Below are 25,048 nucleotides of genomic sequence, written 5' to 3' on the forward strand. Positions count from 1 at the left end.
GCAGAAAATTGTGGCTGGTTAAAACTGCTCATTCATTCCCTCCACAATCTTAAAGGCATGCAAAACAAAGCAGGTTTCTCATTTCTTTATATTGAAGCATTTGGGATTTGAGGTCTTTTAAAAGAAATGGTACTTTTGAGTACCCCTTTGTTTTTACTAAAATCTCCAGTGATGGAATGCTCTTCACCATTTGACCAGGGAGGACAAAAGTCTGTTTGTTTTACATCAAGTAAACAATTGTTTCTCTATGTGACTGACTTAAGATGTCTTGTGTCACATTTTCTTCAGTGGCTGGAGCCCTGACTGCTGGTACGCTGGGTGTATTAGGCGTGACATAAGGAAGAATTTCTTCACCATGCGAGTGGTGAGGCACTGGCACAGGTTGCGCAGGGAGACTGTGGCTGCCCCATCCCTGGAGATGTTCAAGGCCAGGCTGAATGGGGACTTGAGCAGCCTGGTCTGGTGGGACGTGTTCCCTGCCCATCAAAGTGGGTTGGAACTGGATGATCTTTAAGGTTCCTTCCAACCCAAACTATTCTATGGTTTGGTGAGCCTTGAGAATACACAGAAGGAGCCTCCCTGTAGTTGTCATCTGCTGAGAGAACTGCAGTGAGTCATGAGAATTAAGTGCCAGTCCTGATGTCAAAGCTCCATAAGGAGCAAGCATGGAGCAGAGTTTTTCTTAGCCCTTACCAATGATGCAAATCCTCTTGGTGTACTGAGTTTCCAGTGCCGGCTGTTACAGGTCAGGTCCATTCTGTGCTGCATGCATTTCCTTCTAGCATTCCGTGTACGCGAAGTTAAGCCCCTGTGTTGGTTTGGTGCAGCAAGGGCTTTGGCAGTCGGGGGGCTGCCAGAAGCTGGGGCTGTCTGGCAACGGAGCAGACCCACCGCTGGCCAAAGCCAAGGCAGTCGGAGGTGATGCCTCAGTGATAACGTATTGTGAGAAGGATGGACAGGGAGTGGAGGGACCGCAGCATCAGAAGAGATGGAGGCAGGGGGCGATACGGCCAGGCTGCCAGGGCTTGTTGGAATGGTCAGTCTGGCCTTGTCCGGCCCTGGAAAGAGAGAAGGGAGATGTGGGAGGAACAGCCCTGCGGACACCAGATGGAGACATCAGGTGCAAGGAAAACAGCACTGAAGAGAACACCAGGGTCAGCAGAGGGGGTGTTCCAGAAGCTGGAGCAGAGATTCCCCTGCAGACCCTGGAGAGGGCTGCGCCTGAGCAGGCTGCCCCCCCCGCGGCCCATGAGGAGTCCCACTGATGCTCACCTGCGGCCCATGCAAGGACCCCGTGCTGGAGCAGGAGGAGGTGACCTGTGCCCCGTGGGAACCTGCCCTGGAGCAGGTCCTGGAGGACCCCACCCCATCCTGTGTGGCCCCGGGCTGGACAAGTCATGGGGTGGAGCAGGAGAGGAGGGTGACGAGCCCTCCCCATGATGATGAGGGAGCAGCAGCGACGAGGTGCGAGGAGCTGACTCCCCGCCTTCCCCCTCCCCCCCTCCACCTCCAGTCCACTCCTGCCCCTGGGCGCTGCCGGCGGGGGGGGAGCGGTGACGTCATGGGGGGGCTGACGTAGGCGGCGGTGACGTCATGGGGTAGCGTCCTCCCCCAGCTTCCCTCGCGTCCCGGTGCGGGCGGGGCGCGCGCGCAGCCTCCGCAGCGCGCATGCGCGGTCTCCCCATCCCTTCCCCTCCCCCGCGCCGGTAGGCGGCCATGGGATTCCGCAGCGCGTGTAAAGGGGCCCACGGCGCTGCCGCCGCCGCCGCGGTCGCTGTGTGAGGCGCGCGCGGGGCGCGGCGCGAGGGCGGGCTCGGCTCGTCGCCGCGGGTGGGCGCGCGCGCGGGGGGTCCCTGCTTTTTCCTTCCCCCCCCACCCCCCCCGGCCGGGTGACCGGTAACCTTGAGGCCCGGGGTGGGGGTGGCGCCTCATGCACCTGGGGGGCTTCGCGATGGGGCGGGGAGCCCTGGCAGCGCCAAGGGGGGCGTGCGGCGGGTTGCGAGAGAAAGGGGAGGCGTTTCTTGTCTTTACATAAAGCGGAGTGAAAATTCGTCTAGGTGATTGTATTTCTTTTATTTAAAGTTAGGCGCAGTGCCCCTCTGACAGCGTGTTCCCTTTCAGACAGTGCTCTTCCAGGCACCTGCGTGTTCCTTGGAGATGATAATGCCTCGTGTTCAGCGTCATCTGTGCTGAACAGAAGTGTTTTCCTCTGTAATCGCCTCTGTTTTCATCTTTCTCTGTCTTGAATCCAAGGTCAAGCACAGACCTGGCTCCAAAGCACCAAATTAGCAAGACTTTTGGCTGTTGTCAGGTTCATAATAGCATTGAAATTAGGCCTTAGAAAGATCAACAATATATGTAAGATTTCTGGGAAGATTTGTACATATGCCTGTAAGTGGGAAATACACTCAGGCCTCAGCTCTTGTCTCACTGCACATAGTTGATGGAGATCACCCCTCATGCTGTGTAGGCCCGATGAAGGGTGCTTGCTTTCTAAAGCTCCAGAGGGAGTCTTAGTTTATTTGTTGGCATTTTTGGTATCAGGTGGCTTTGCTGGAAATTGTGGCAGGGCAGTTGTGCAGGATCTCAGTAAGCACATTATCCTGTTACATGCTTCAACACAAATTCACCTGGGACACAGCACCCCTGGATGGCCATACAAGCTGCAGGGCAGCTCTGTGGAAAGGAATCTAGGTGTTCTGGTCTGTGCCGAGTTGAACATGAGCCAGCAGTGTGCCCTGGCAGCCAGGAGGGCCAACCATGTCCTGGGATGCATCAAGCATGGCATTCCTAGCTGGTTGAGGGAGGGGATTGTTCTGCTCTGCTCTGCACTGATGTGGCCCCACTTTGAGTATTGTGTGCAGTTTTGGGTCCCCCAGTGTAAAAAGCATATCAAGCTCCTGAAGAGTGTCCAGAGGAAGACCACAAAGCTGGTGAAGGGCCTAGAGGGAAAGTCATGAGAGTAGTGGCTGAAGTCACTTGATCTGTTCAGCCTGGAGAACAGGAAACTGAGGCGGGACCACATGGCAGTCTACAGCTTCCTCACAAGGAAGGGAGGAACAGGTGCTGATGTCTTGTCTCTGGTGAGCAATTATAGGACCTGAGGGAATGGCATGAAGATGTTCAGGGGGTTTAGGTTGAATATTAGGAAAGGATTGTTCACTCAGAGGTCGGTGGAGCACAGGAACAGACTCCCCAGGGAAGTAGTCATGGTGCCAAGCCTAACAAGATTCCAGAAGGATTTGGACAACACACTCGGTCACATGGTGTAAATTTTGGGGTTGTCCCATGCAGGGGTAGGAGTTGGGCTCAATGACCCCTATGGGTCCCTTCCAACTCAGGACATTCTATAATTCTCTGTGTTATTCTGGGCAGGGTACAAGAAAGTCTTAAGCTAAATAGGATGTTTTAAGTATGTGATGTGTGTGGATGAAACTGTGTTAGAGGCAATCAAAACGGTGTGGTGCACTCTTACTTGAGATCTCGCCTCAGACTGCCCGTCTGACGGAAAACACATAATGCTTTCCTAACTCTTGCCTCAATATGTATCGTGTAAAGACATCATTCCTGCAGGGAATGGCTTTATTCCTTTGTACAGTTCATGGTGGTTTTATGGAAGAAGGCAGATAAGGTCAGTGTGATGGTATGTGCAGCAGGGCACAAGAGAGACAAGCGTTCCCTGAGGATGTAAGCAAAGTACAGGAAGGTGATGCTGTTCCAGTGGTCCCTGTCTGGGTAGTAGAGACAGGGATACTGTAACAGTATGTTGTATGTCCTGCAGTGTAGTAACTGTAAAGTTTTGGGGCTAAGATAAGAAAACTTGGTCTGTCAGGGAGAATCCTGTGTGTTCATCTTAGCCTGTGAAATACTCCTCTGGGACTGGTGTTAGGAGTTACAGTGGAATGCCAAAACAGATTATTTTTGGTTGGGCTTTTTATTTGTTAAGAATAATAACAATTAAACCCCCCCTCAGACAACAACAGAAAAATCTGCTGTCTTTGTAGCAAGTATAAACAAAATGGGGTGACTTAGGTCACTTAGTCTAAAAATAAGAACAATTTTGAAAAGTCCTAGCCTGTTTTAAGGTGGAGATTTCCTGATAAAGGTAAATTTCTAAACTGAAGTTCTCATCTAGCAGCATTAATAAAATCCCAATCCAGCATTCCTGGCTTGGTTATGTAAAGTTGAGACCTTGCATATAAGCAAAAGTAAAATAATGAGCATTAATACTAATTTCTCAAGCATTTGACCCTTAAGCGTGCTTTGGTGAAATAACTTGAGCTTAGCCTACACTTTTTCTCTCCAGGGCAGGAAGTGTTTTTTCTCACTTAAAGGGACTTGTGAAATATAAAATGTTATAAGATCTTTAATGATGTTTACAGTGTGTTCAGACCAAAGTCTCCAGGAGGCGAAAGTTTGCCTTTTGGAAATGACCTTGTAGAACATCTGAAATTTAACTTTTTCTATAAAGCTACAGAAAATGTAAGTAGGTCTCTCAGAATGGATATGACTATATTGGCCCTTATTGTGGTTTTCTTTCTTTTTCTTTAAGATCTGCCACCATGCCTGGGTCTCTTCCAGTGAATGCTGAATCCTGTTGGCCCAAAGATGTGGGCATTGTTGCACTTGAAATATATTTCCCCTCTCAGTATGTCGACCAGACAGAGCTGGAGAAGTATGATGGTGTGGATGCTGGGAAATACACCATTGGGCTTGGCCAGTCAAAGATGGGGTTCTGTTCTGACCGGGAGGATATCAATTCCCTCTGCTTGACTGTGGTTCAGAAGCTCATGGAGAGGAACAACCTTTCCTATGATTGCATCGGGAGGTTAGAAGTTGGAACGGAGACGATAATTGATAAATCGAAATCTGTAAAGACTGTCCTGATGCAACTTTTTGAAGAATCTGGTAACACGGATGTGGAAGGAATTGACACCACCAATGCCTGCTATGGAGGCACTGCTGCTCTCTTTAATGCGGTTAATTGGGTTGAGTCCAGTTCTTGGGATGGTAAGTTGATGGTATTTTCTGGAAAAGCAACATCATCCTCTGGTTTTGAGTTGTCTGCCTTGTAATGACAGTGTTCATGTCTAACCATATGAAAAAAACACAGAGATTAAACTGTTTTTCTCTTCTGAAGTGTTTTTCTTAAATGTTCTGGGCATTTGCTACTTGTTCAATTACAGTGCAAAAAATAACCATGTGGCTAATAATCACTCGTCTTTTTCTGTGAGTTTCTGTGGCTGCTGGGAAACTGGGATGTGGGGGAGAAGTGAGGATGGAAGAGCTCCTTAATCTTGAGGTCATCTGTTCCATAACCGAAGTCTAAAAATTGCTGGTGGATGTTAAAATGTGCTAGGCTTTCAGCTGTTTCTCATTGTTATTTCTGTGTATTTTTCACAGGACGCTACGCTCTTGTTGTTGCTGGAGACATAGCTGTGTATGCCTCTGGAAATGCCAGGCCGACTGGTGGAGCTGGTGCTGTTGCTATGCTAGTTGGTCCAAATGCTCCGTTAATTTTTGAGAGAGGTTAGTCCCATGAGAAAACAAATACCATTCAGCCAGGTAACTGGATGTGTTCTGAAGCTTGTCCCCTGGTTTTAGGGTGTTGCTGGAGGGGATTAACTCCCACCAGTGTCAGAAATTGTACTTCATCTCCTCTTGCTCTAGGCTAGCTCAGCCAAGTCCTGTATTAGGAAGCAGCTAGGAACAGCTGGGTGCTCCTGTGTATTTGGTTGGGTTTTTTTTTCTTGAGGATTCTCCATTAAAAGTGACAAGGAGTAGACTAGAGCTGAGTAACACACTGCTCTACTTCCAAGGAAAAGCAATGAAAACTTATTACTTGTTTGTTACGCTCAGTCCCTACTGTACTTCATGGGCAATTGAGAGCCATGTGAAACATTACATTGAAGAGTCTGATGTGCTCTGAAAACCTGCTTAACTGTGGCTGAATGTTACTTATTTCCACACATGTATTAAGTAATGCCTTTAAATTTACTCAAAGCAGCTGAATAGAGTGATTTTTAGCTTTTGCTGATTTTCTGTCCCTCAGGGTTGCGTGGAACCCACATGCAGCATGCCTACGACTTCTATAAACCTGATATGGTTTCCGAATATCCTGTAGTGGATGGCAAATTATCTATACAATGCTACCTCAGTGCATTAGATCGCTGCTATGCTGTCTACCGTAACAAAATCCATGCCCAGTGGCAAAAGGGTACGTAGCCTCGTGTGATGATATCATAAGATCTGGCAAATGCTAGATTGTGTAACTACACAGACAAGTATTTACAAATTGTAGCATTCAATCTAGCATATGGTGTTGCTTAATTTGCGTTTGTGTGATCTCAGGCAACACAGAAGCTTTGTGTTTGCTCTCTGCCATAAGAAGTGTCTTATTTCTGTTCTGCTGTGGCTAAGTACCTGCTGGTCAGTCAGCAGCAGTCTCTACAGGCTTTTCTTGTTTTATATATAATACCTCACTTAAAAGCCTGTTATTCCCCCCTCCATCCAGGCTATTAAGATATTGAGGTTAATATTTACATGTTATGTAAAATACTGATTTTTTTTCTTACACCCTATGTTCAGTAATTGAAGCATAGGTAGGAAGATCAGGTCATTAAGTGAAGCAGATCGTTGATTTTGTCAGAAAGCTGGTTAGATGTATAAGATTCTGTAAAGCTCAGCTTTTTCTTCCACAAGAAGGGCAAATACTGTTAGCTGGTGGAAAAGATCAATCAAACTGATTTTTAAATAGAAGTTGCAGCAGCACTTTAAATGATCTTAGCAACAATAGTCTGTTTTACAGTTGTCTCTTGAGTGCCGATGCGTTATGATGACTGGTATCCTGCCACTCTCCTAATTATGATTGAAGTGAGTTCTAAACATAAGTTGTAACACAACATTTCTGCCTCTTCCAGAGGGAACAGACAGACGTTTCACCTTGAATGACTTTGGATTCATGATCTTTCATTCTCCCTACTGTAAGCTGGTACAGAAATCCGTGGCCAGACTCTTGCTGAACGACTTTCTTAGTGACCAGAACCCAGAAACAGCAAATGGTGTTTTCAGTGGTCTGGAGGCTTTCAGGTGAGAATTGCTGCTGTAAAGTACTTTACTTTTCCTTATTCACGTAATCGTAACCTGTTACACATCCAAGGTCTGTTTTTAATTTCAGCTATTTTAGTAACTGTTTCTGAACTTTATTTTGATAGGGATGTAAAGCTTGAAGATACGTATTTTGACAGAGATGTGGAAAAAGCTTTTATGAAAGCCAGTGCAGAGCTCTTCAATCAGAAAACCAAAGCTTCATTACTTGTATCCAATCAGAATGGAAATATGTATACCCCTTCAGTCTACGGTTGCCTTGCCTCTCTTCTAGCCCAGTAAGCATAAAATCAGAAAAAGTTATGGCTTCTTGTATTTAAGGTCATAAACTTTCTGTTTCAGAAAGGCTTTTGTCAAAGCACCATCTAGCAAACCTTTTCCTATTACATTGCCTTAAGCAGAAAGAGTAAAGTTACATTATTCTGCACACACAGTCAGTTCAAAGTGATCAGCAGATACCAAATATACGTGTTGGAAGCTGATCTGAAACAGCTGCTTCTGCCTTCCAAATTAGGGCCTTATTTGTAAGCGGGCATCTTTTTTTCCCCGGGTCAACATCCCCTGCCAAAAATATAAAAAAAACCCAAACCCCACTGCAGTGGAAAACAGTTGGAATGCCTTCTCTGTTTCACTATAATAAGCAAAGCCAAATTTAATTAGTATTTATTTAACAATTTGGTTTGGGTTTTGTTTTTGTTTTTTTTGCAGTGACAGACTTTTACAAAATCTTGCTAAGTTTAAATTAAACCATTTCTCTTGGATCCTTCTTTCTTTATTATGACTCTTCCTTCCAAGAGGTGGTGGTTCATTTTAGGCTTAAGAATGAAAACTGGCTGCCTTCTAGGTAATTGTATTCTGAGCATTTCTTTGCTCTTCTGCTGAGTCTGTTTTAGAACTGAACCACAGTGTTTATATATATAAAAGTCATTCTATGTGTGTATTTTAGTCAGTAAAATTTGCTGGCTGCTTTTTCTATGCTAGTTGCTTTTTAGTTACTTAGAATTGGCACCTTGGTTTAATTGTCACTGTTGCTTGATGTGCAGGTACTCCCCAGAGCAGCTGGCAGGACAGAGAATCAGTGTGTTCTCCTATGGCTCTGGTTTTGCTGCTACACTGTATTCCATCAGAGTCACACAAGATGCCACTCCTGGTGAGTGAAAGGAAGAGGTGTTAAGTAACTCCCTCCATAGGTTCCCTCTAAATGCTGAAAGTTGAGCCTTTATAATGGGAAATACTTTGAATGGGCTTGAAATGTTAAGATGCTCTTGTGTGGTTCTCAGTGCTGGTGTTATTTGACACAGTGTTTTTGTATTGTAGGTTCTGCACTGGACAAAATAACTGCCAGCCTTTCTGATCTCAAAACAAGACTTGACTCAAGAAAATGTATTGCACCCGAGGTCTTTGCTGAAAACATGAAGATTAGGCAGGAAACGCATCATCTGGGTAAGAACTTCATAAATACAAATCATTCCTAGTCTTACAGCAAAGTGCTCATCACTTAATTCACCTGACTTTAAATGATCAGGGTGTAGAATGAAGGAAATATCCAACCCTTTCTGCTTCAGGGTAGCTTGTGTTCATTGGCCCAACATGGCAGAGATGAAAACACAGGCTTGGTTTTTTTTTCCTCACTACATACAAACTGCAATTGCCCATGTTTAAAATTCTCATTGGGAACCAGCTGACAGCGTGTTACTGTCTTTTTTTACAGCAAACTATATCCCACAGTGTTCAGTAGAAGATCTCTTTGAGGGAACATGGTACCTTGTGCGTGTGGATGAAAAACACAGGAGAACTTATGCACGGCGTCCACTCATGGGGGATGGACCTCTGGAGGCAGGAGTTGAAGTTGTCCACCCAGGTGTAGTTCATGAGGTGAACACTCAGCACTCTTTTAAAGCTTGATAGAAATGGTGGAACAGTTTTTGTTTGTCTTAGCATGTGCATGTATGTTAGAAGAGGATGTGGATTAATGAGTTATATTACATACTTGATTAACATGTAACATACAAGCCAGAAGTAAAAAATTGAACATGGGACTTTAAAAAGTACATTTCATCATAACAAGAATGAAACTGCACAAGAATGAAACAAGAACAAACTGGCTCTTTTCATATAATCAGTTTGCATGAAGTATGACCGATTTGATTGACTTAAGACCAAGCCATCCAGTTTAGCATGAATGTTGTTTTGAGCGCTGGACTAGCCATGAAGTATGAATGTCTGTCAACTGGAAAACTGTATTTAATTTTTTTTTTCCCTTCTTCTTAGCACATCCCAAGCCCTGCTAAGAAAGTGCCAAGAATCCCTGCAACAACAGAATCTGAAGGCGTAACTGTTGCCATTTCCAATGGGGAGCATTAAGATACCTCTGTGAGGTGGGGAATGAAACAAGGTGTGAGGGTAGGGTGAAGGAGAAAAAAAGGATTGCAGTAGTGCTGAAGTTTCAGTGTACAGTAGTACTTCATTGGAGCATGGAAAACCTGTTTGAGCTCCTTGAAAAGATTTGTCATAATATGGTGTGCTGATATTTACAGTGTTTTCAGAACACTAAAATCATGAATATACTGGGGATAGTGGGACTTGCCAGGGGCTGTGTGGTTTCCTTAACATGTCTGGATTTTTTTAATTGCTGAGTAGTAGCTGTAGTCTATTACAAGGTCTTTGTACATAGGGAAAAAAATATAACCTGCTTGCTCTTTTCATGTGAAGTGACTTAAAACCTACGCTGTTAACTTCTACTTGTACTCAAGTGTGTGGCAGAACTGTCTCAGCTTTGTGTTAGGGTTCTCAGTGCCTTGACATAAGCAGTCATCTGAATACTGCACTTCTTTCCCTTTACCACCTTCCTTCTTTTCTCCCATCCTACCTCCCACCACCCCATTGCTTTGGGAAAGGTGTAGCAGCAAAAATAACGCTTGTTACTGGAGTAGAATCTTGCTCCTCTGTCAAAAATCAAGAATGACGAGACTGACAGGTGGTTTTCTTCCAAGAAACTCTGTGACCCACTGTGTTAGTTACTATGTAATTCCTCCTAACATTCATATTATCTGTTTTATACCTGCGTTATAAATCACAGCAGCCTGGGAGGAAAGAGGAAAAAATGGAGGTAGTAATTTTTCCTTTTAAATAAATGGGCTCCTTGAATTGGCACCTTTCAGGATCTTTTATAGAAGTGTCTAAAGCAGCAGGATTTTTAAATCTTTTAGATATTATGGAGCTATTTTAATTGGCAAATGAAGGAAGGGAGGAGGATAACTTTGTCTGGACCTCTAGCCTCTCACTATTCATATAATACATTTCTGAAAGACTACTTTTAACTTTGAATTTGGCTTTGTACTTCAAAGTCCTTCTCACTACTGATAATATGTAGGAGTGGGATCTTTTGTTTATCCTTTCTTTCTTTTTCTCCCAACATACAAGTTAAAAGCTGTCTGTTTTGCAAGTGGTAGATGCACAATTCTTATGGGGATAGATTTTTCCAAGCCCAGATTGGAAATGAACTATAACATGAGCCTTGTAAGCTTGTAATTATATTTAAATTGAGCTAATGTACAGAATGAAGTTTTGTTGAATTTATTTCTTTGCTAATTCTACAAAGCTACATTACCTAATATAAGGTAGCAAAAAATGATTTGTCTGTTAAGTTACATTTTTTTGTGTGTAATGAAGTGTTTGTATTATCTGTCACTTACTAGGATTTGATAACTTGCTGTATTTGTACAGTCAAGCCTTGGTAAAAGTAGTTGTTTATTATAAACTGATGAATACTAATCTGTTTGTTCTGCTGAAAATGATGGAGCAAAGATGCATGATGATAGTGTTTGCAAGTATTTTGGTTCAGGTTGCCCTTGTGAAACTTATCTTGGCTCCAGAAAAGCAAATTGCCATGGAACAAAGTCCATTGCTGGCAGTGGACGAGCCAAGGAGTGAGCTACTGGCACAAAGTTAACCACAGGGACCTCATGGTCTGTGAGGCTGATCCTTTATTAAAATAAAGTTTGAGAGACTTGAAACCTGCTGGAGTAGTGCTGGCTTGTTTGGTTTGCAGGGTGCTTATTTTTTCTTTTGACAGGAAAGAAAGGAAACTGGCCCTGTGAAAATCTGATGTTGTGGGTTTACAAGCTGTGTGGACCTTTTGGATCTTTAATTAATATCATTCCATTACAAAAGTGGAAAGACAGGGTTGCTTAGGCTGGTGCAAAACTATTATTTCAGGGCTGCATTTCAAGGTAACTTAAATGCTTTCACATGGAAAGTGTTTATAGTGGAGGAATTAATTCCCAGCTTATGAAATAAATCTGTATTAGTGTTTTAGGAAAGATGGTATTGTTTGATCCCCCTCAGACTGTGAAGTGGGACAGATTTTTGCTTTGTACTTACTTGAGCCTCACTGAGTCCACTTTCCCATGGGTGGCTTTTCAGAGTCACTATATTGCTCATTTACGTTAATTACTACTTTCAAAGTCAACTCGTCAGTCCCCATAACTGATAACTGCCTTTAAATTTGAAAGCACCAGCTCTACCAGTTTAGTTCCCTTAGCTGTAACCATACAGGCTCTACAGGCATCTCATCTGTACCTGTTCAGAGAACAGCCTGCACACTTACACCATTTGGATTAGAGCTGATGGTGATTAAACTACAAAATAAGCAATTAGAGCTGAAAACCAGATATTTGCATCTTGGTAATGCTCAGAACAATTGGAGTTGTCAGGCTATGCAACCTTTAACTTGCAGTGGTCAGAAGTATCACAATTGGCTTTGTGCCAGCCTTTGTTGCTAAACTACTCTGTCAGGAGTTGGTACAGGCACATAATGCACAATATATAAATGGATTTTGTTCCTGGTTGCGCTCTGGTTACTGGTATGTAGTGCTAAAGCAAGAATTTAAACTACATGAGTTTTGGAGTATGCTGAAGTATTCCTTTATTGGAGTGCAAGTGGAGTCCACACAGTTCTATACTGTTGGAATCATGCAAGCACTGGAAGATGTTGGGAAGTTAGGTGGTAGCCCAAACAGTTCTGCACTAGGGATTGCAACTATGCATGCAGGATTAAAGCAGCGTATCCTAACTTGCCTCTCTGAATTGTGACAAATTAGGAACTGTGGTCAACAGCAGCACTGCTGTTTATTTAAATAAACTGGGGGGGGAAAAAAGCTCTGATACACATTTTATCATGTCTAATTTGCTGAAGAAGGCTTAAAGAAGAATTTGCAGTTTAGATTGTCTGCTTCCTGCATTAATTTAATTCTCTATAAAAACTGGTTTGCAGTGGTAAAGATGGGTCAAGGTTGTGCACAACTTTGCAATGAGTTACCTGTCATATGCACATACAGATAGGCTCAGAGATTAAATGGAGTACTATCCGATCCTTACTAAAAGATCAACCCCTGCTAATGATCTCTTACCTATTCCATTTAATGGTGTTCCTGTACTGGCTACACTGGGTCTTTGGTGCAAGGGTCGAACAAGTGCGCAAGAGCTCTGTGTGTGAGCACCTCACTGTGACTTGAGAAATGGAAAGGAGATGAGGCATTGCAGTTTATTCAGAAATTACAAAAAATGTCACACTGGAACTTGTGAAAAATGAATTATCCCCTTTGTTAAATATGCTGAGTAGAAAGCCTCCAGTGCAATTTATAAAATGGAACACAGCTTGGATGTGTGCTTCATCTCACTGTAAGGACTGATTCCTCTCCTCAAGTCTTGTTCCTTGGGGTCTGGGTGGGACATAATAGGAATACATTCCAGTGCCCTTTTCTTCTGTACTTTGTGTAAAACAATTCTATAGACGCCTGTTATTGAGCTGCGTGCATCTCTTCCCTGGTTATTTTGAATGTGCTCTTCTGTGATACCCAGATCTCCCAGAATATTTTTCACTTCTATTTCTTCCTCTTTGAGCGTACTGATGTCCGATAAGTACTTTGGTTCCAATTTAAATGGCTGTAAGGGTTTGGGGTACTGTATGCCTTGCATCCATTCACTGTTCATAATAAGTTTAACTGAGTATCTTTCAGTTGGTACTGGCTGAAGGACTCCTTTTATCAGTTTCTGGCAAGCTTCTGAGAGGCAAGGAGGCAAACTGTATGTCCCTTCAAGAATGCACTTTTTCAGTTTGGCCACTGTATCTGCCCGAAATGGCATGATCCCCGTTGTCATGAAGTATAACAATATTCCTAGTGCCCAGATGTCTACATAAATGCCAATGTAGTTTTCATCTCTGAAGAGTTCAGGGGCAGCATAAGGAGGAGAGCCACAGAAAGTATTCAGAGTTTCATCTCTCTTACTTATTGTGCTGAATCCAAAGTCTCCCACCTTAACGCAGGTGTTACTGGTGTAGAAGATGTTCTCTGCTTTCAAGTCCCGGTGAATGATATTATTGTCGTGCTGTAGAACAACAGGAAAAATTCATATTAGCTTGTTCACGGGGAAGTTCTCAAGTGACTCAGTCTTACCATTGACAAATAACCACGCAGGAGAGAGGAGGCTACCTTGGTCAAAGTCAGAGATGAGTATTGCAATGAAATTGAAAATCTAAAGTATTTCAAGAAATACAACTGAATTCTCTACTGAAAAAATAAAATAGGTTAAGTGGAGAAGATGGGAAGAATGATGCTGGGTTTTTTAAAGAATAGCAGTCTTACCTTGTTAACTAATACCAACTATTTTCATGAAGCAATTGTGATGGTATCATGGCTAATCCTACAAGATGAGGTATGTTCATATACAAAATCTAATTTTTTCAGAGTTCAAAATAACTTGCTTTTGTAGTTACTACACCTCTGTAGTGATGTAAGTAAGAAAAATGTTTTCTTTTTAACTAATTCCATTTTTGTATACATTGTAAGTTGTGAACTTTAGAAGTGAAGCTGGTTAGTTTGCCAAGTGAACATAATCTGGTGGTGGCAGGATAAAAGATCACAGACATTTGTGCCTTGTGGTATTTTGTGTTATGCAAGACACCAATTTAGTGGTGTACTCTCGTTTTGGAGATCTGAAATAAACACATCCACTGTAACTTCAATTTTTCCTCCTCGCAAATGGCAGTAGTGGCCAAGGACACAAATGGAATTTGCTCTGCTTAGTGGTGAAATACATGTCTTGATTAGCACTCTCTGTCCTGCCCTTCAAGTAACAAGGCACATGACTCTGAGAGCAAAAAGGAAACCAACCCTTCAGCATTGTAGGATCTTTGTCATCAATAACAGGCAGGAATCTTCTGTACTCATGTGGACTGACAGCCGTGGGATATAATTTAAGTAGCCTGGATTTGATGGCCTAGCAAAAGTAAAAGGTTTTGCAGAAGTCTAAGTGTACAAGTGAGGAGTTTAACCAGCTCGATAGTCTGGGTTTACCACTAAGAAATAGATGCGATCTTTAAGTGTAAAGTAAGTCCCATAGCTGCTGAGTACGTGTCCTTTGGAAAAGGTGTTGTAATTAATCCATCACTTACAGGACCATATAAACTTTTTGTCAAAATATATAAAAACTGTGTACTGTTTACACATGCCACAAGCAGCCTGTAATGCCATTTCTATATGTCTGGCCTGGGAACACCGTGGCTTTTGACTCCACCTGGGGCTATTACATGGGAGGAGAATATGAGCCACCAGAGGGCACCCTGAGCCAACTTTAACAAGTGACTAGACTGGTCTTCCCGTGTTGTTACACAGTTGATTTAAGTAGCAGTAGTTACTGTGCGAGGTTCAGAGGAGATGTCCCTGAAGTAGTTAATTGCTCCTTTTCTCCCTGGACAAGATGCTGTGGGGTCTGCACAAATGCCATCATCCGAAATCCAGATAGGGGAAACCAGACAAGGGGAGGTGCCTTGCTGGGTGTTAACCTCATGGATTTGTGCCAAAGTGAGGACTGGGAATTAACTGTCTTAAGTGCCAGTCTCCCACATTGATTAATAAGCAAGCCTCTTCTCTGGAATGCTTCTTTCTAGCAGAAGAGCAACTGATCTTGTGTTTTGAAACAGGTGTGGAGAAGAAATGAAGCTTTGTTAGCTGGTGCCTACAGCAGTTTAAGGGAAGGCTGTGGCTAAAGGGATGTTCCACCCTCCAGGTGGAACAAAAGCTGTCAACAGAGAGTCAGTAACTTAAGATGGGTCCAGATACCTTCAAGACAGTTCTTCTCTAGCTGTTTTTCTCTTCAGGAATGTGGCCCTGAAATCTTGGTAACAGTAAACCTACTAGTTGAAAACCGGAAGATACATCCTCAAAATCTGCTACAATAGTGGGGGAGCAACATGCCTGTGGAAGAAGAGCAACTTACCATGTGCTTCACCGCAGACACGATCTGGGAGAAGATTATTTTACTCTCTGTTTCTAGCATCTTCCCTTCTATGCTGATTTTAGTGAAGAGCTCCCCACCTCCTGCATATTCCATCACCAGGTGCAGTTTTGAGAGTGTCTCCACCACTTCATACAGTCTGATGATGTTTGGGTGGTGCAGTTTTTCCATGCTGGATATCTCACGAGATAGCAAGCGCTGCGTCTTCCGATCTAGCTTTGTCTTGTCCAAAATCTTAATCGCAACTTTCTCTGAAAAGAAGAATGCTTTTCCATGTTGTTAATGCAATGGGTATAAATGATTATAATATTTACTTAAAATAATGCTTGGTTATAGAAGTGCAGTGAAGTTTCACCTCTGATCAGGGTAAGCTAAGCCAGAGAGGCCTGCTGAGCCCTGCCATCTTTCACAAACAGCTGTACCCCTTTCCATCTATAGCATCCTCCTCACTGCTCAAGTAGCTAAGGTGGAGTACTGCAAGGGCTAATTAGATCTTCTGCTCTCCTAGCACTAGTATTTGTTTGATGGCCATAGTTACAGCATCTGCTTTTGGTGTCTAAAGCTGGTAAAGGAAGCCTGTGCTTCCTCTTTCATTGTTAGCTCAGAGCTCTTCAGAGGCAAGACTAGTCTTGCAGACTAATGGAGGTAACAAATTCAGGTGCTTGACTGCAGAGCAGACAAACCTGGTGGTAATTTAGGGACTCTGTCTATAGCCCTGCACGCTTACAGTGGAGAAGTTTTCTTACATTGGCACAATCATAGAATCATAGAATCACCAGGTTGGAAGAGACCCACCGGATCATTGAGTCCAACCATTCCTATCAAACACTAAACCATGCCCCTTAGCACCTCATCCACCCGTGCCTTAAACACCTCCAGGGAAGGTGAATCAACCACCTCCCTGGGCAGCCTGTTCCAGTGCCCAATGACCCTTTCTGTGAAAAATTTTTTCCTAATGTCCAGCCTAAACCTCCCCTGGCGGAGCTTGAGGCCATTCCCTCTCGTCCTGTCCCCTGTCACTTGGGAGAAGAGGCCAGCACCCTCCTCTCTACAACCTCCTTTCAGGTAGTTGTAGAGAGCAATGAGGTCTCCCCTCAGCCTCCTCTTCTCCAGGCTAAACAACCCCCACTCTCTCAGCCGTTCCTCATAAGCCTTGTTCTCCAGCCCCTTCACCAGGTTCGTTGCTCTTCTCTGGACAATCCACAGAACCGTTCCCTGACTTCTCATCCCACACCCTGACAAAGTCTCGGTTACCGAAATCAGTATTGCAGATGTTTGTTTTTCTCAGGACAGCTGTGCCACTTCTTCCAGTGTGTTCAGGCATGAGTAGTTCTTGGTACAGTACAGAATACAGCAGAAGTACATTTTTATGTCTGTATGCCACAATGGGCCATGAATCCACATCACAGACAGATTATGTTCTGAGCAAGAATAAAACACAGTGGAGTTTGATCCTGTAAGACACCAAACCTAGCTGTCTTACGCTGTCCTGGTAATACAAAGCTGCTGTTAAGTTTTACATGTTTCTGTAGCTTATCTACAGTGAAGCCAAGGGCCACAGAACACAGATACAAATCTGCAGCAGCTCCACATCACCGGGGTAGCTCAGAGCAGTACAAATAGGTCAGTCACAATAGCCTTTATGTTTCTGTATTAATTGGCACGTTATGGCTTTTGTCTTTGCTCTACTGAATATGGCTGATGTTTGAAGGATTAGGTTAAAATTGGTTTACAGTGGCTTTGTGTAACTTGTCAGGACAGCAAAATTAAACTGGATCATGGCTGAAAAACAACTGTTTATTCCTGAGAAGAAGTGGGGGTCTTTTTCCCCCAAGAATATTCTACTTAAACATTCACAGATTTCTTAACAATCAGTTTTACAGAATATTTCAGGAAAAAACCCCACACCTTGGTTTCTAGGACAGGGGTGCAAATTAAAAGTAAAAATTCAGTATTGTTTACTTGTTGCTTTAAGAGAAGAGTGAGGAGGCCATTACATTTGTATGTATGTTCTGGTATAAAAGCATTCAAAATGTTTTAATATTAGGAAGTCATTTAACTCAAGTTTACTATGTCAACGTATCTAAAGGAAACGTTAAGGATACAGATGCACATTTCTGTACAGATCAAGAAAAAAACTCCATGTTTGGTGTATTTACCTTCCTCAGTAACATACATGCATAAGATATTCCAAGCAATTGAGATTCTTGTGAAGGGTGCTGAATTATCGCTCCATGTCCCTGTTTTCAGAAGGAGCCCATGCTGAGCATGGGGCAATCTTCCCCATGCTGCTTCTGATCTGTTCCCTGCTTTCTAGTGAGACCCTTCTGAAAGCGGATACCTGCTCCTGTGTGGTGCTGGTGGTGACATTGTGAACGGGGAGGAATTGCAGCTATTGAATGTGAACAGCACTGACACTGATCCTGGCAGGGGTCTGACTGCTGACCTAGGGGTGAAAGACTAAAAAGCCTTTGTCGTGGTGGTAGCTATTGATCCCCTAAACAAAGTGGAAAGAGCATTAGCTCACAGTAGGTAACATTTGCACAACTAAATGCTTTAGATACTATAGGGATAACAGTTCTTACAATCTTAACTATGTAATTGCATCATTACATCTTGATTTATAAAAGCTGGGGACATCTGGGCCTTAAAAAGACCAAAGTCCTTCCCTTTACTTTTGCTGGAAATCTACTGCTCTTCCTGGTCAGATTTCCTGCACAGTTTTAAAATGAAAAGAAGGAAGAAAAACCATTTAGAACTGAAGGGCCTGATCCTGTTCACACACCACCATAAATCAGGACTGAGCTCCTTTAAATCCACATCAGGACAGTTGCATACGCATGATATGCAAACAAAACCAGCCCACCTAAAGTGTAAAACACCTGACACCCTCCTTTTCTTTTTACACTTGTTCCCTCTGCTTCCAAAGAATGCTTGGTTTGAAATCCCATATTACCTTTGCATGGCAGCAGTGCTGAACAGAAGGGCATTTTTAGCAGGCAGCTTATTTGCCTAAATACTAAAGGTGAGCAGCGAGAGACTTTGATTGTATGCAGTGTATGCTGAGGTTTGGAAAGAGCTGTCTGAAATTGTACTAGGAGAAGTTAGGGAAAGATTGAGAAATAACTTCAGGAAGAAGTGCTGTATGATACGGCACAAGGAAAATACAAACAGAATCAAGTTAAAATTGCTTTTAAAAAAGGAAAACTAGGTGTCTGGACATTCCTGCCACATTAGACTGCTTTTTACTAGCTGTAAACATTGGATGCTCCTGATTGCCATCTATTTAGCTGTGCTCTTACACAACATTTGTCAGCTGAAAGGTAAGTAGAATAAACCTTTCACAGAGCTTAGGAATCTTGCAGTCCTTTGCAAGCAGGTCTCTGGCGAAAATTTCTGCCAGTCTCAGGTTAATAGAGTGGGCAATGATCTGAATAACCCCATACACATTGTTGCACCAAAGATTGTCCTGCATCCTCTAAGTAACCAAGACAGCCCTTGTGAGAGAAACAAGGTCCTTCATCCCATATGATCCTGCAGTTTTTCCTTTGTTTCCTCTAGAAAACCGTTTTCGCCTGTCCTGCTGCTACAGAACAGCACAGATATGTGATTGTTACAAAAGCTTATCTTAGTAGAGAACAAAATAGTTTCTTTTTTAATGTAGAGTGATATGTAAAAAGAAAGACCCTACTTAGAACTTCACCCTATGACAACAGCTCTGCAACACATACACCTCCCCCTACCACAAAAATCCAAGCAGCATTAATGATGAAGACTTTGTATTTATATGCTCAGCAAAAAAAGGACATACTCATTAGCTCTGTGCAGGAACATCACTGCATTACCAACAGAATGATGTGCATCTGCGGGGAAAAAAAATCCTCTTTGTGGGTACTGGGGGGTGGGGTGGGTATGCATGTGCACATGTGTGCATGTTCCTGGTCTCCAATCCGTATACTGCATCTATGAGGACAGATAAGCTTACAGGCAGAGAGGAGTCAGAAGACACCTATCCTTCATCCTTCCTTCTTCATGACAGCTGCAAAGTGCCATCAAGAAATTAACTCCTTGCCCAGTGAATGTGTTAACCAAAAAAGCTACTAAGAAGCTGAGGAAAATTAATTTGAGAGATTTCTGGTGAAAAAGAACCATTTCAAGGAAAAAAAAATGGTTTTGGTATTTAGTTTGTCCAAGCTCGCTATATTCAGTGAAGTTCAAAATTTTTCAGTCAGCTCCATTCAAATACTAAAGCCGCCTGATCTCAAGTAAGTTCAGTAGGTAAAAAGGATAAAGAGTTCAACCAGACCAAATTTATAACTTTATTTCATAGAATCATAGAATCGTTTGGTTTGGAAGGGACCGTGAAGGCCACCTAGTCCAACCCCTCTGCAGTGAGTGGGGACATCTTCAGCTAGATCTGGTTGAACCATCCTGGGACGTCTACCATCTCTCTGGGTGACCTGTTCCAGTGTTTGATCACCCTCAGTGAAAGAAATTGCTTCCCGTTATCTAGTCTAAATGTCTTCTCTTTTAGTATAAAATCATTACCGCTTGTCCTATTGCTACATGCCCTGCTAAAGTTTTGCCACATATTTCTTATAAGCCCCCTCTAAGTATTGAAAGGCCACAAGCCTCTCAATTAGCATTTTTAGTAGCATTTCTCCTGTTCCCAATACAGGAGCAGCATTCCCTCCAACAGTAAACAAAAGACTCTTGTGGGGGGGGGCGGAAATTACAGAAAGGTAAACGATTTACTGTGGGCCAAGTAAAAGAGTTGCTTGTCTGAAACAAGTAAAACAAACAAACAAACAATCTACACTCAATTGAAGCACCTTTAGGCACAGGCAAGTTTATATTTGGAAAAAAATAAATACCATCAGTTCCCCACTTTGATTGCCAGTGTAACAACCACTTCACACAAGGGATAAACGTGAGCTTTCACACCTCTGCAGTCTGGCCTGGTCAGAGGAGATAATGAAAGAGTATAAGGCACAAAGGCTTTGTGTTGTATCTTGTTCTGTCACCTACAGGACAATGCGGGGGAAGGTAAATCAATCACTCTGGAAGTGGAAGACTATCAGAAGAAAACCAGAAGATGATATTGTACAAAGATGTGGGCAAACCTACTCCTCCCTGAGGGAAAACAAGAACAACGTCTGTTATGGTCAAACAGTCACAGGCAGGACAGAAGAAAAGTTCTTTGTTACACCCTATAATGAAACACATGAAGTGTTTGCTGCAGTTAACTAGCCATTTTATTTTTTCCTAGAAGCAGCATGTAGGGTACTTTTCAGTACTTAAAAAAACAATTGACAGTTCAACACAGCCCCTGGGTTTGTTGTAGGAGATCTCATTTCCCAGCACCTGCTCAGCCCACACCTATAACCCTGCCCCAGCCTTTTGCGGTAAGAACCACCTACAAAATAGTCAGTAAAGCAGGCATAAAATTTCTCACCAAAATGACTGTGACCGAATACTAGTCAAATTTGTGATGAGACAAAGGAAGCCTTGCCACCTCTGGCTGTGGGCAGGAGCACGCCCAGCCACATGGCCCTGAGGCTTTAGCACCTACAGCCCTGCAGCTGGGTCAGCGAAGGGGGAAGGCAGACAGGACAAGTTCTAGGAGGGGAGGCACAACATCATGCTTTACAATGTGGGGTGCCTGAGCCACGGGATGAGATGTGTTAACTCCGTGAAGTGCAGAGGTGAATTTTGTAATGGCTGCCACCTACAGAAAATAGTTTGGATTTTTTTTTAAGCCTAGTCCAAACCTAAGCGTTTGTCTGTGATTCAGCTTATAGACTCACAAAAAAAAAAAAAAAAAAGAAGAAAAAGAGAAGACACATACAAACTATATGTGTGTTTAAGCTACAAACAGCATCTTTCTTCCCAGAGAGTTCCATTTGCATACATACAGAACTAGGGCGCTCAGCACAGATGTGACCCACATGGCAGTGCCTACCTTTGGTTAGAGAATGGATTCCAAGCTTCACTTGTGAGAAATTCCCACTTCCTATTTCTCCTCTGACTCGATAGAAGCCAATTCTCTTTCCCAAGGTTAATTCTTTCACCACTTTTTCATTCTGGGACATATCCTGCATTAGTTTCTCAAATGGGGTCAGCCTGTGCTGTCTGCCTTCTTCAGCTTCTCCATAGCACTCCTGGTGCCCATCGTCTTCTCCACTGTCCTCGCGATGCCACCTGGAATAGCGGTGTTTTCCAAGACTTCCTTCATTCGCATATCCTGTTGTCATAGTCTATAGGGTAATCACTTCTCCATTTAACAAGATGTCCTGATAAGTAGTGTAAACGAAATAATTCTGTCCAAATATGCAGTTCTGCACATAATGGACGCTATGACCAACATAGCAAAAAAAGCAGCTTACCGAAAGTCCAAGGATTAATTTGGAAATTACTGCATATCTACATACTGCAGTTCTGTTCAAAATCAGAGATAAAACTGGAAGCCGTTTGTGTCCATCTCTACCGATGAAGTATGTCAGGATCTTCTTTTACAAGGTAAAAGCAGCTTTGCAATTAAAACTATAAACTTTGTGCAAGAAAGCAGCGAGATGCTCACTGTTTGTGCAGTACATTTGACACATGCAAAACATTTGACATAAATTTTCAGGTTTCAACGTGCTGATTTGAAAATTATTTGATAGACAGAGGTCAAACAAATAGCTGATTAACTACTTTCAATAAATCCAGAGGCTTCCACTTCATTTCGAATAGCTGACCTTAAGGGCGCAGTTCTTCCTGATTCTGGTGCCGGTCCAAGAGCTGGACGTAAGATTTGCCTTTGATTCATTCTTCAGCCTGTGTACACGTCACCGTGCCTTGAAAAAGTCACCAAGCCTTGCTGTAAAATGTTTGTTGCCTCTGTTTCCTTCCCAAGGCAGGTTTAACAAAGCAAATGATCCTGGAAGAAGATGGGAAAAGCATAATCTGTGCACCAAGCAAAAGAAACGCTGAGCCTCAGTATTCCTGCAGTCACATGGCAGGACAATACAGGATTAAGTAACTGCAATGTCACGTTAACCCTCCTTTATTTAGATGAGCTTTCTTTAACGCCTTGAGCCTTCTCAAAATTTTGCCAGACGCATGATGTTCCTGAGCAGACAGATGAAGAAAGTCGTTAAAACCTTTATGTAACAGCCGCACGCTTTGCTGAATGACAGCACACCACATACAATTTCATAAATTTAACTCTGTTTGGCAGCACAGACAAAATCCTTATTCTAAATACACAACAATCACTTACCTTTACCTTTTTCTTTCTTTTTTTTTTCTTCGTTACCTTTCTTCTTTAACCTTTAAAACTAGGAGCTGATCAGCAACTGCTAGTCATGCGGCACATGCCTGAGGGCAGTGAGCTGGGCAGGAAAGCGCAGGCAGTGTCAATGCTCACCTCTTCTGCTCCCAGGCTGCAGCAGTGCCTGGCAGACGAAAGCAGCAGACACCCCACTGCCATCATGTACAGATTCACCAGACTGAGGGGGAGAGAATTAGACCAGTAACTCAATGCCAAGAGCTTAGGGAAGGTAGACAGTCACCTGAGGTGCTGCACTAGAAGCAAGCATGTGACACAGCCAGGTGGAGCTGCCCTCTAAACCTCCAAATCCTGCCTGTGCAAGAGGAGGAGAGGCCAAAGGCACTAGGTAAGGGCAAAGAACGGGCAGCTGGCTGTGATTTCATTAAATGGGAATTAGAATGACACAGAAGCACTCAGCTGGTTCCACAGAGAGGCCAAGGTGACAGACCCAGGCTCTGGGAAACCGCTTCTTGACCGGAGACGCATATGAGTGATTTTGCAAGTTGCTTCACCTCTCCATGCTGCGGCCACATCACAGACAGCTCTGCCCAGGGAAATGCACAGAGCCTGGCTTTGCCCCAGCCTCAGGGTACAGGAAGGTCCATCACTTCTCCCTGTCACTTCTCTGAGCCAGGAATGCTTCTTCCTGTGCATGCTGCAGACTTATGGCTGGCACAGTTTATAACTGTAAAGGAGGGAGAATGAATTTGTTCCATGACATCTTTGAAATCCTTGCCACTGTTTTGTCTCACTCCTGTGAAGAAAAGGGACGTTTTCAAGGTTGACAGAAAAAGTATAAAATAATGATAAATAATCTTATGTTATTCTCTAGATCTAATCAGAATCAGAACCGCGATAAATACTGCACGTGTGCTACAGCTACTGGCCAAATCCTGAAATAGTTAGTAGGGGAGAAGTCAAGTGGATCCTCAACAACATCATCAGTGTTCTCCCATCAAGCCAGCCTCACTTAGCAGCAAATGTTCCCTCTAGATTATTATTTGATACTGAAGAAGAAAAAATCAGTGTGGAAGGACATCCCATCCCCAAGCAAATCAAAACCTAACCTAAACTCAAACTTTACATTCTCTGTTCATTCTCTTGCTCCATTTGGGTAAAGGACAATTTCTGGCAAGATTGCACAAATTCTGCCCCATAGTTGTTTTCTGTTGTAATCTGTTTCACATCAAAAGAGTATTTTAAGGTAACAGAAAACTTGTTCCATGAAACTCAGCTGTATTTCACAGTTTTAACAGTGGACGGCACTCTGGCAGAGCAGCACTTTCGGAAGCCACTGGTCCACAGTGATTCAGATGTTAGAAAGGCTGAACTCTTTTCCCATTTCACTATTTGATCTTGAGGAAAACCACAGCAGCTCAGGTTGTCCATACAAAAATTCTGGAAAACTTCATGAGCAATATCAGAGGTGCCATGTACAAGATACAAATTCTTATGTAATTAAAGATCTTTGGATGGGCTATGACATCCTAGTCACCTTCCCAAAGAGCAGCTGTAGCTTAAGGCTGTAGCCTGAGCACTCCCGGGTGGCAGGTACAGACAGTTCTGTTCTTGCAGAAGGAGAAACACAAAACTGCTGCTACTAGCAGCGGAAAGAAAACCAAAGAAAACCAGGATGCTCCAGATAGCTGAGTCTTATGAATGCCACCCTATTCAGCATCAGAAGTCACTCAGCTAAAGACAGTCTTCTGAAAAAATAATCAGAGCCTTTGCAGTTAACTGTCTGTACAGAAAGGGATGACTGCATAAGAAGGATTTGCTTTAAACATGCTTATACAAATAAATACATTCAGCAAAGGCAGAGAAGGCACCTACCCCAGTCTATCTGATCATTCAGTATCATAGAGACAAACACACCCCACGGGAATCCCAGGATCAAGCAGGAAAAGTGGTGTCAAGAGGAAGTCAAAACCGCATTAACGCATTCGCACATGGGTCTTCCAGAATCTGTCCCAGATGAATTTCTCCTTGGGTCAAATGTGCTCTTTTTTAGAGCACAGCCAGCCATTAATCTCCCTTTCAGACTTGCCACTGTCAACCCTGCAATCTCCTGGCATTTGGCCAACTGGCTCAGCTTCCCCTGTCTTTTAAGATGAGCTATTTTGGTATTCCTGGTGTTAGCAGAATATATACCATCTATTTATGGCCTACGTTCCTTCCTGTAATCTAAACCAGTAAAATCCACCCATGTACCATGCAAAAGGGCACTGACTGTAAAAGAAAATAATTCTAAGAGAAAAGGAAGAAACAAGGAAATTAGAAGTCATCTAAATACAATGGAGGGCGATGATTTAATTTTTTTTTCTCCAA

General features: G+C 43.1%; 2 protein-coding genes across 2 annotated transcripts; one reads left to right on the plus strand and one right to left on the minus strand.

Moving 5' to 3' along the window:
• Positions 1-1,756: 1,756 nt before the first annotated feature.
• HMGCS1 (3-hydroxy-3-methylglutaryl-CoA synthase 1) lies at positions 1,757-11,127 on the plus strand. The gene is made up of 10 exons (XM_069880112.1): positions 1,757-1,778; positions 4,553-5,010; positions 5,404-5,529; positions 6,053-6,217; positions 6,921-7,089; positions 7,215-7,385; positions 8,151-8,257; positions 8,425-8,550; positions 8,819-8,982; positions 9,379-11,127. Exons 2-10 carry the CDS (start codon positions 4,563-4,565, stop codon positions 9,469-9,471), a joined length of 1,569 nt encoding a protein of 522 aa, XP_069736213.1. The 5' UTR covers positions 1,757-1,778; positions 4,553-4,562; the 3' UTR covers positions 9,472-11,127.
• Positions 11,128-12,650: 1,523 nt separating this feature from the next.
• NIM1K (NIM1 serine/threonine protein kinase) lies at positions 12,651-22,613 on the minus strand. The gene is made up of 3 exons (XM_069880122.1): positions 21,368-22,613; positions 15,388-15,656; positions 12,651-13,497 (listed from the first exon to the last, which is right to left on the minus strand). Exons 1-3 carry the CDS (start codon positions 21,657-21,659, stop codon positions 12,748-12,750), a joined length of 1,311 nt encoding a protein of 436 aa, XP_069736223.1. The 5' UTR covers positions 21,660-22,613; the 3' UTR covers positions 12,651-12,747.
• Between the last annotated feature and the right edge of the window lie 2,435 nt (positions 22,614-25,048).

This window comes from Phaenicophaeus curvirostris, chromosome Z (assembly GCF_032191515.1).
Source record: "Phaenicophaeus curvirostris isolate KB17595 chromosome Z, BPBGC_Pcur_1.0, whole genome shotgun sequence".
In the NCBI taxonomy this organism is placed as follows: domain Eukaryota; kingdom Metazoa; phylum Chordata; class Aves; order Cuculiformes; family Cuculidae; genus Phaenicophaeus; species Phaenicophaeus curvirostris.

Bases quoted from the DNA above. Each gene is read 5' to 3' on its own strand.
- HMGCS1 (XM_069880112.1), top strand. From the start codon at position 4,563: ATGCCTGGGTCTCTTCCAGTGAATGCTGAATCCTGTTGGCCCAAAGAT. The intron at 5,530-6,052 runs GTTAGTCCCATG...TCTGTCCCTCAG, and splicing joins TCCGTTAATTTTTGAGAGAG to GGTTGCGTGGAACCCACATG. The intron at 8,983-9,378 runs GTGAACACTCAG...CCTTCTTCTTAG, and splicing joins ACCCAGGTGTAGTTCATGAG to CACATCCCAAGCCCTGCTAA.
- NIM1K (XM_069880122.1), bottom strand. From the start codon at position 21,659: ATGACAACAGGATATGCGAATGAAGGAAGTCTTGGAAAACACCGCTAT. The intron at 15,657-21,367 runs GTAGGCACTGCC...TCTTCTTTTCAG, and splicing joins AATCCATTCTCTAACCAAAG to AGAAAGTTGCGATTAAGATT. The intron at 13,498-15,387 runs GTAAGTTGCTCT...GTTGTTCTACAG, and splicing joins TGTCTGCGGTGAAGCACATG to CACGACAATAATATCATTCA.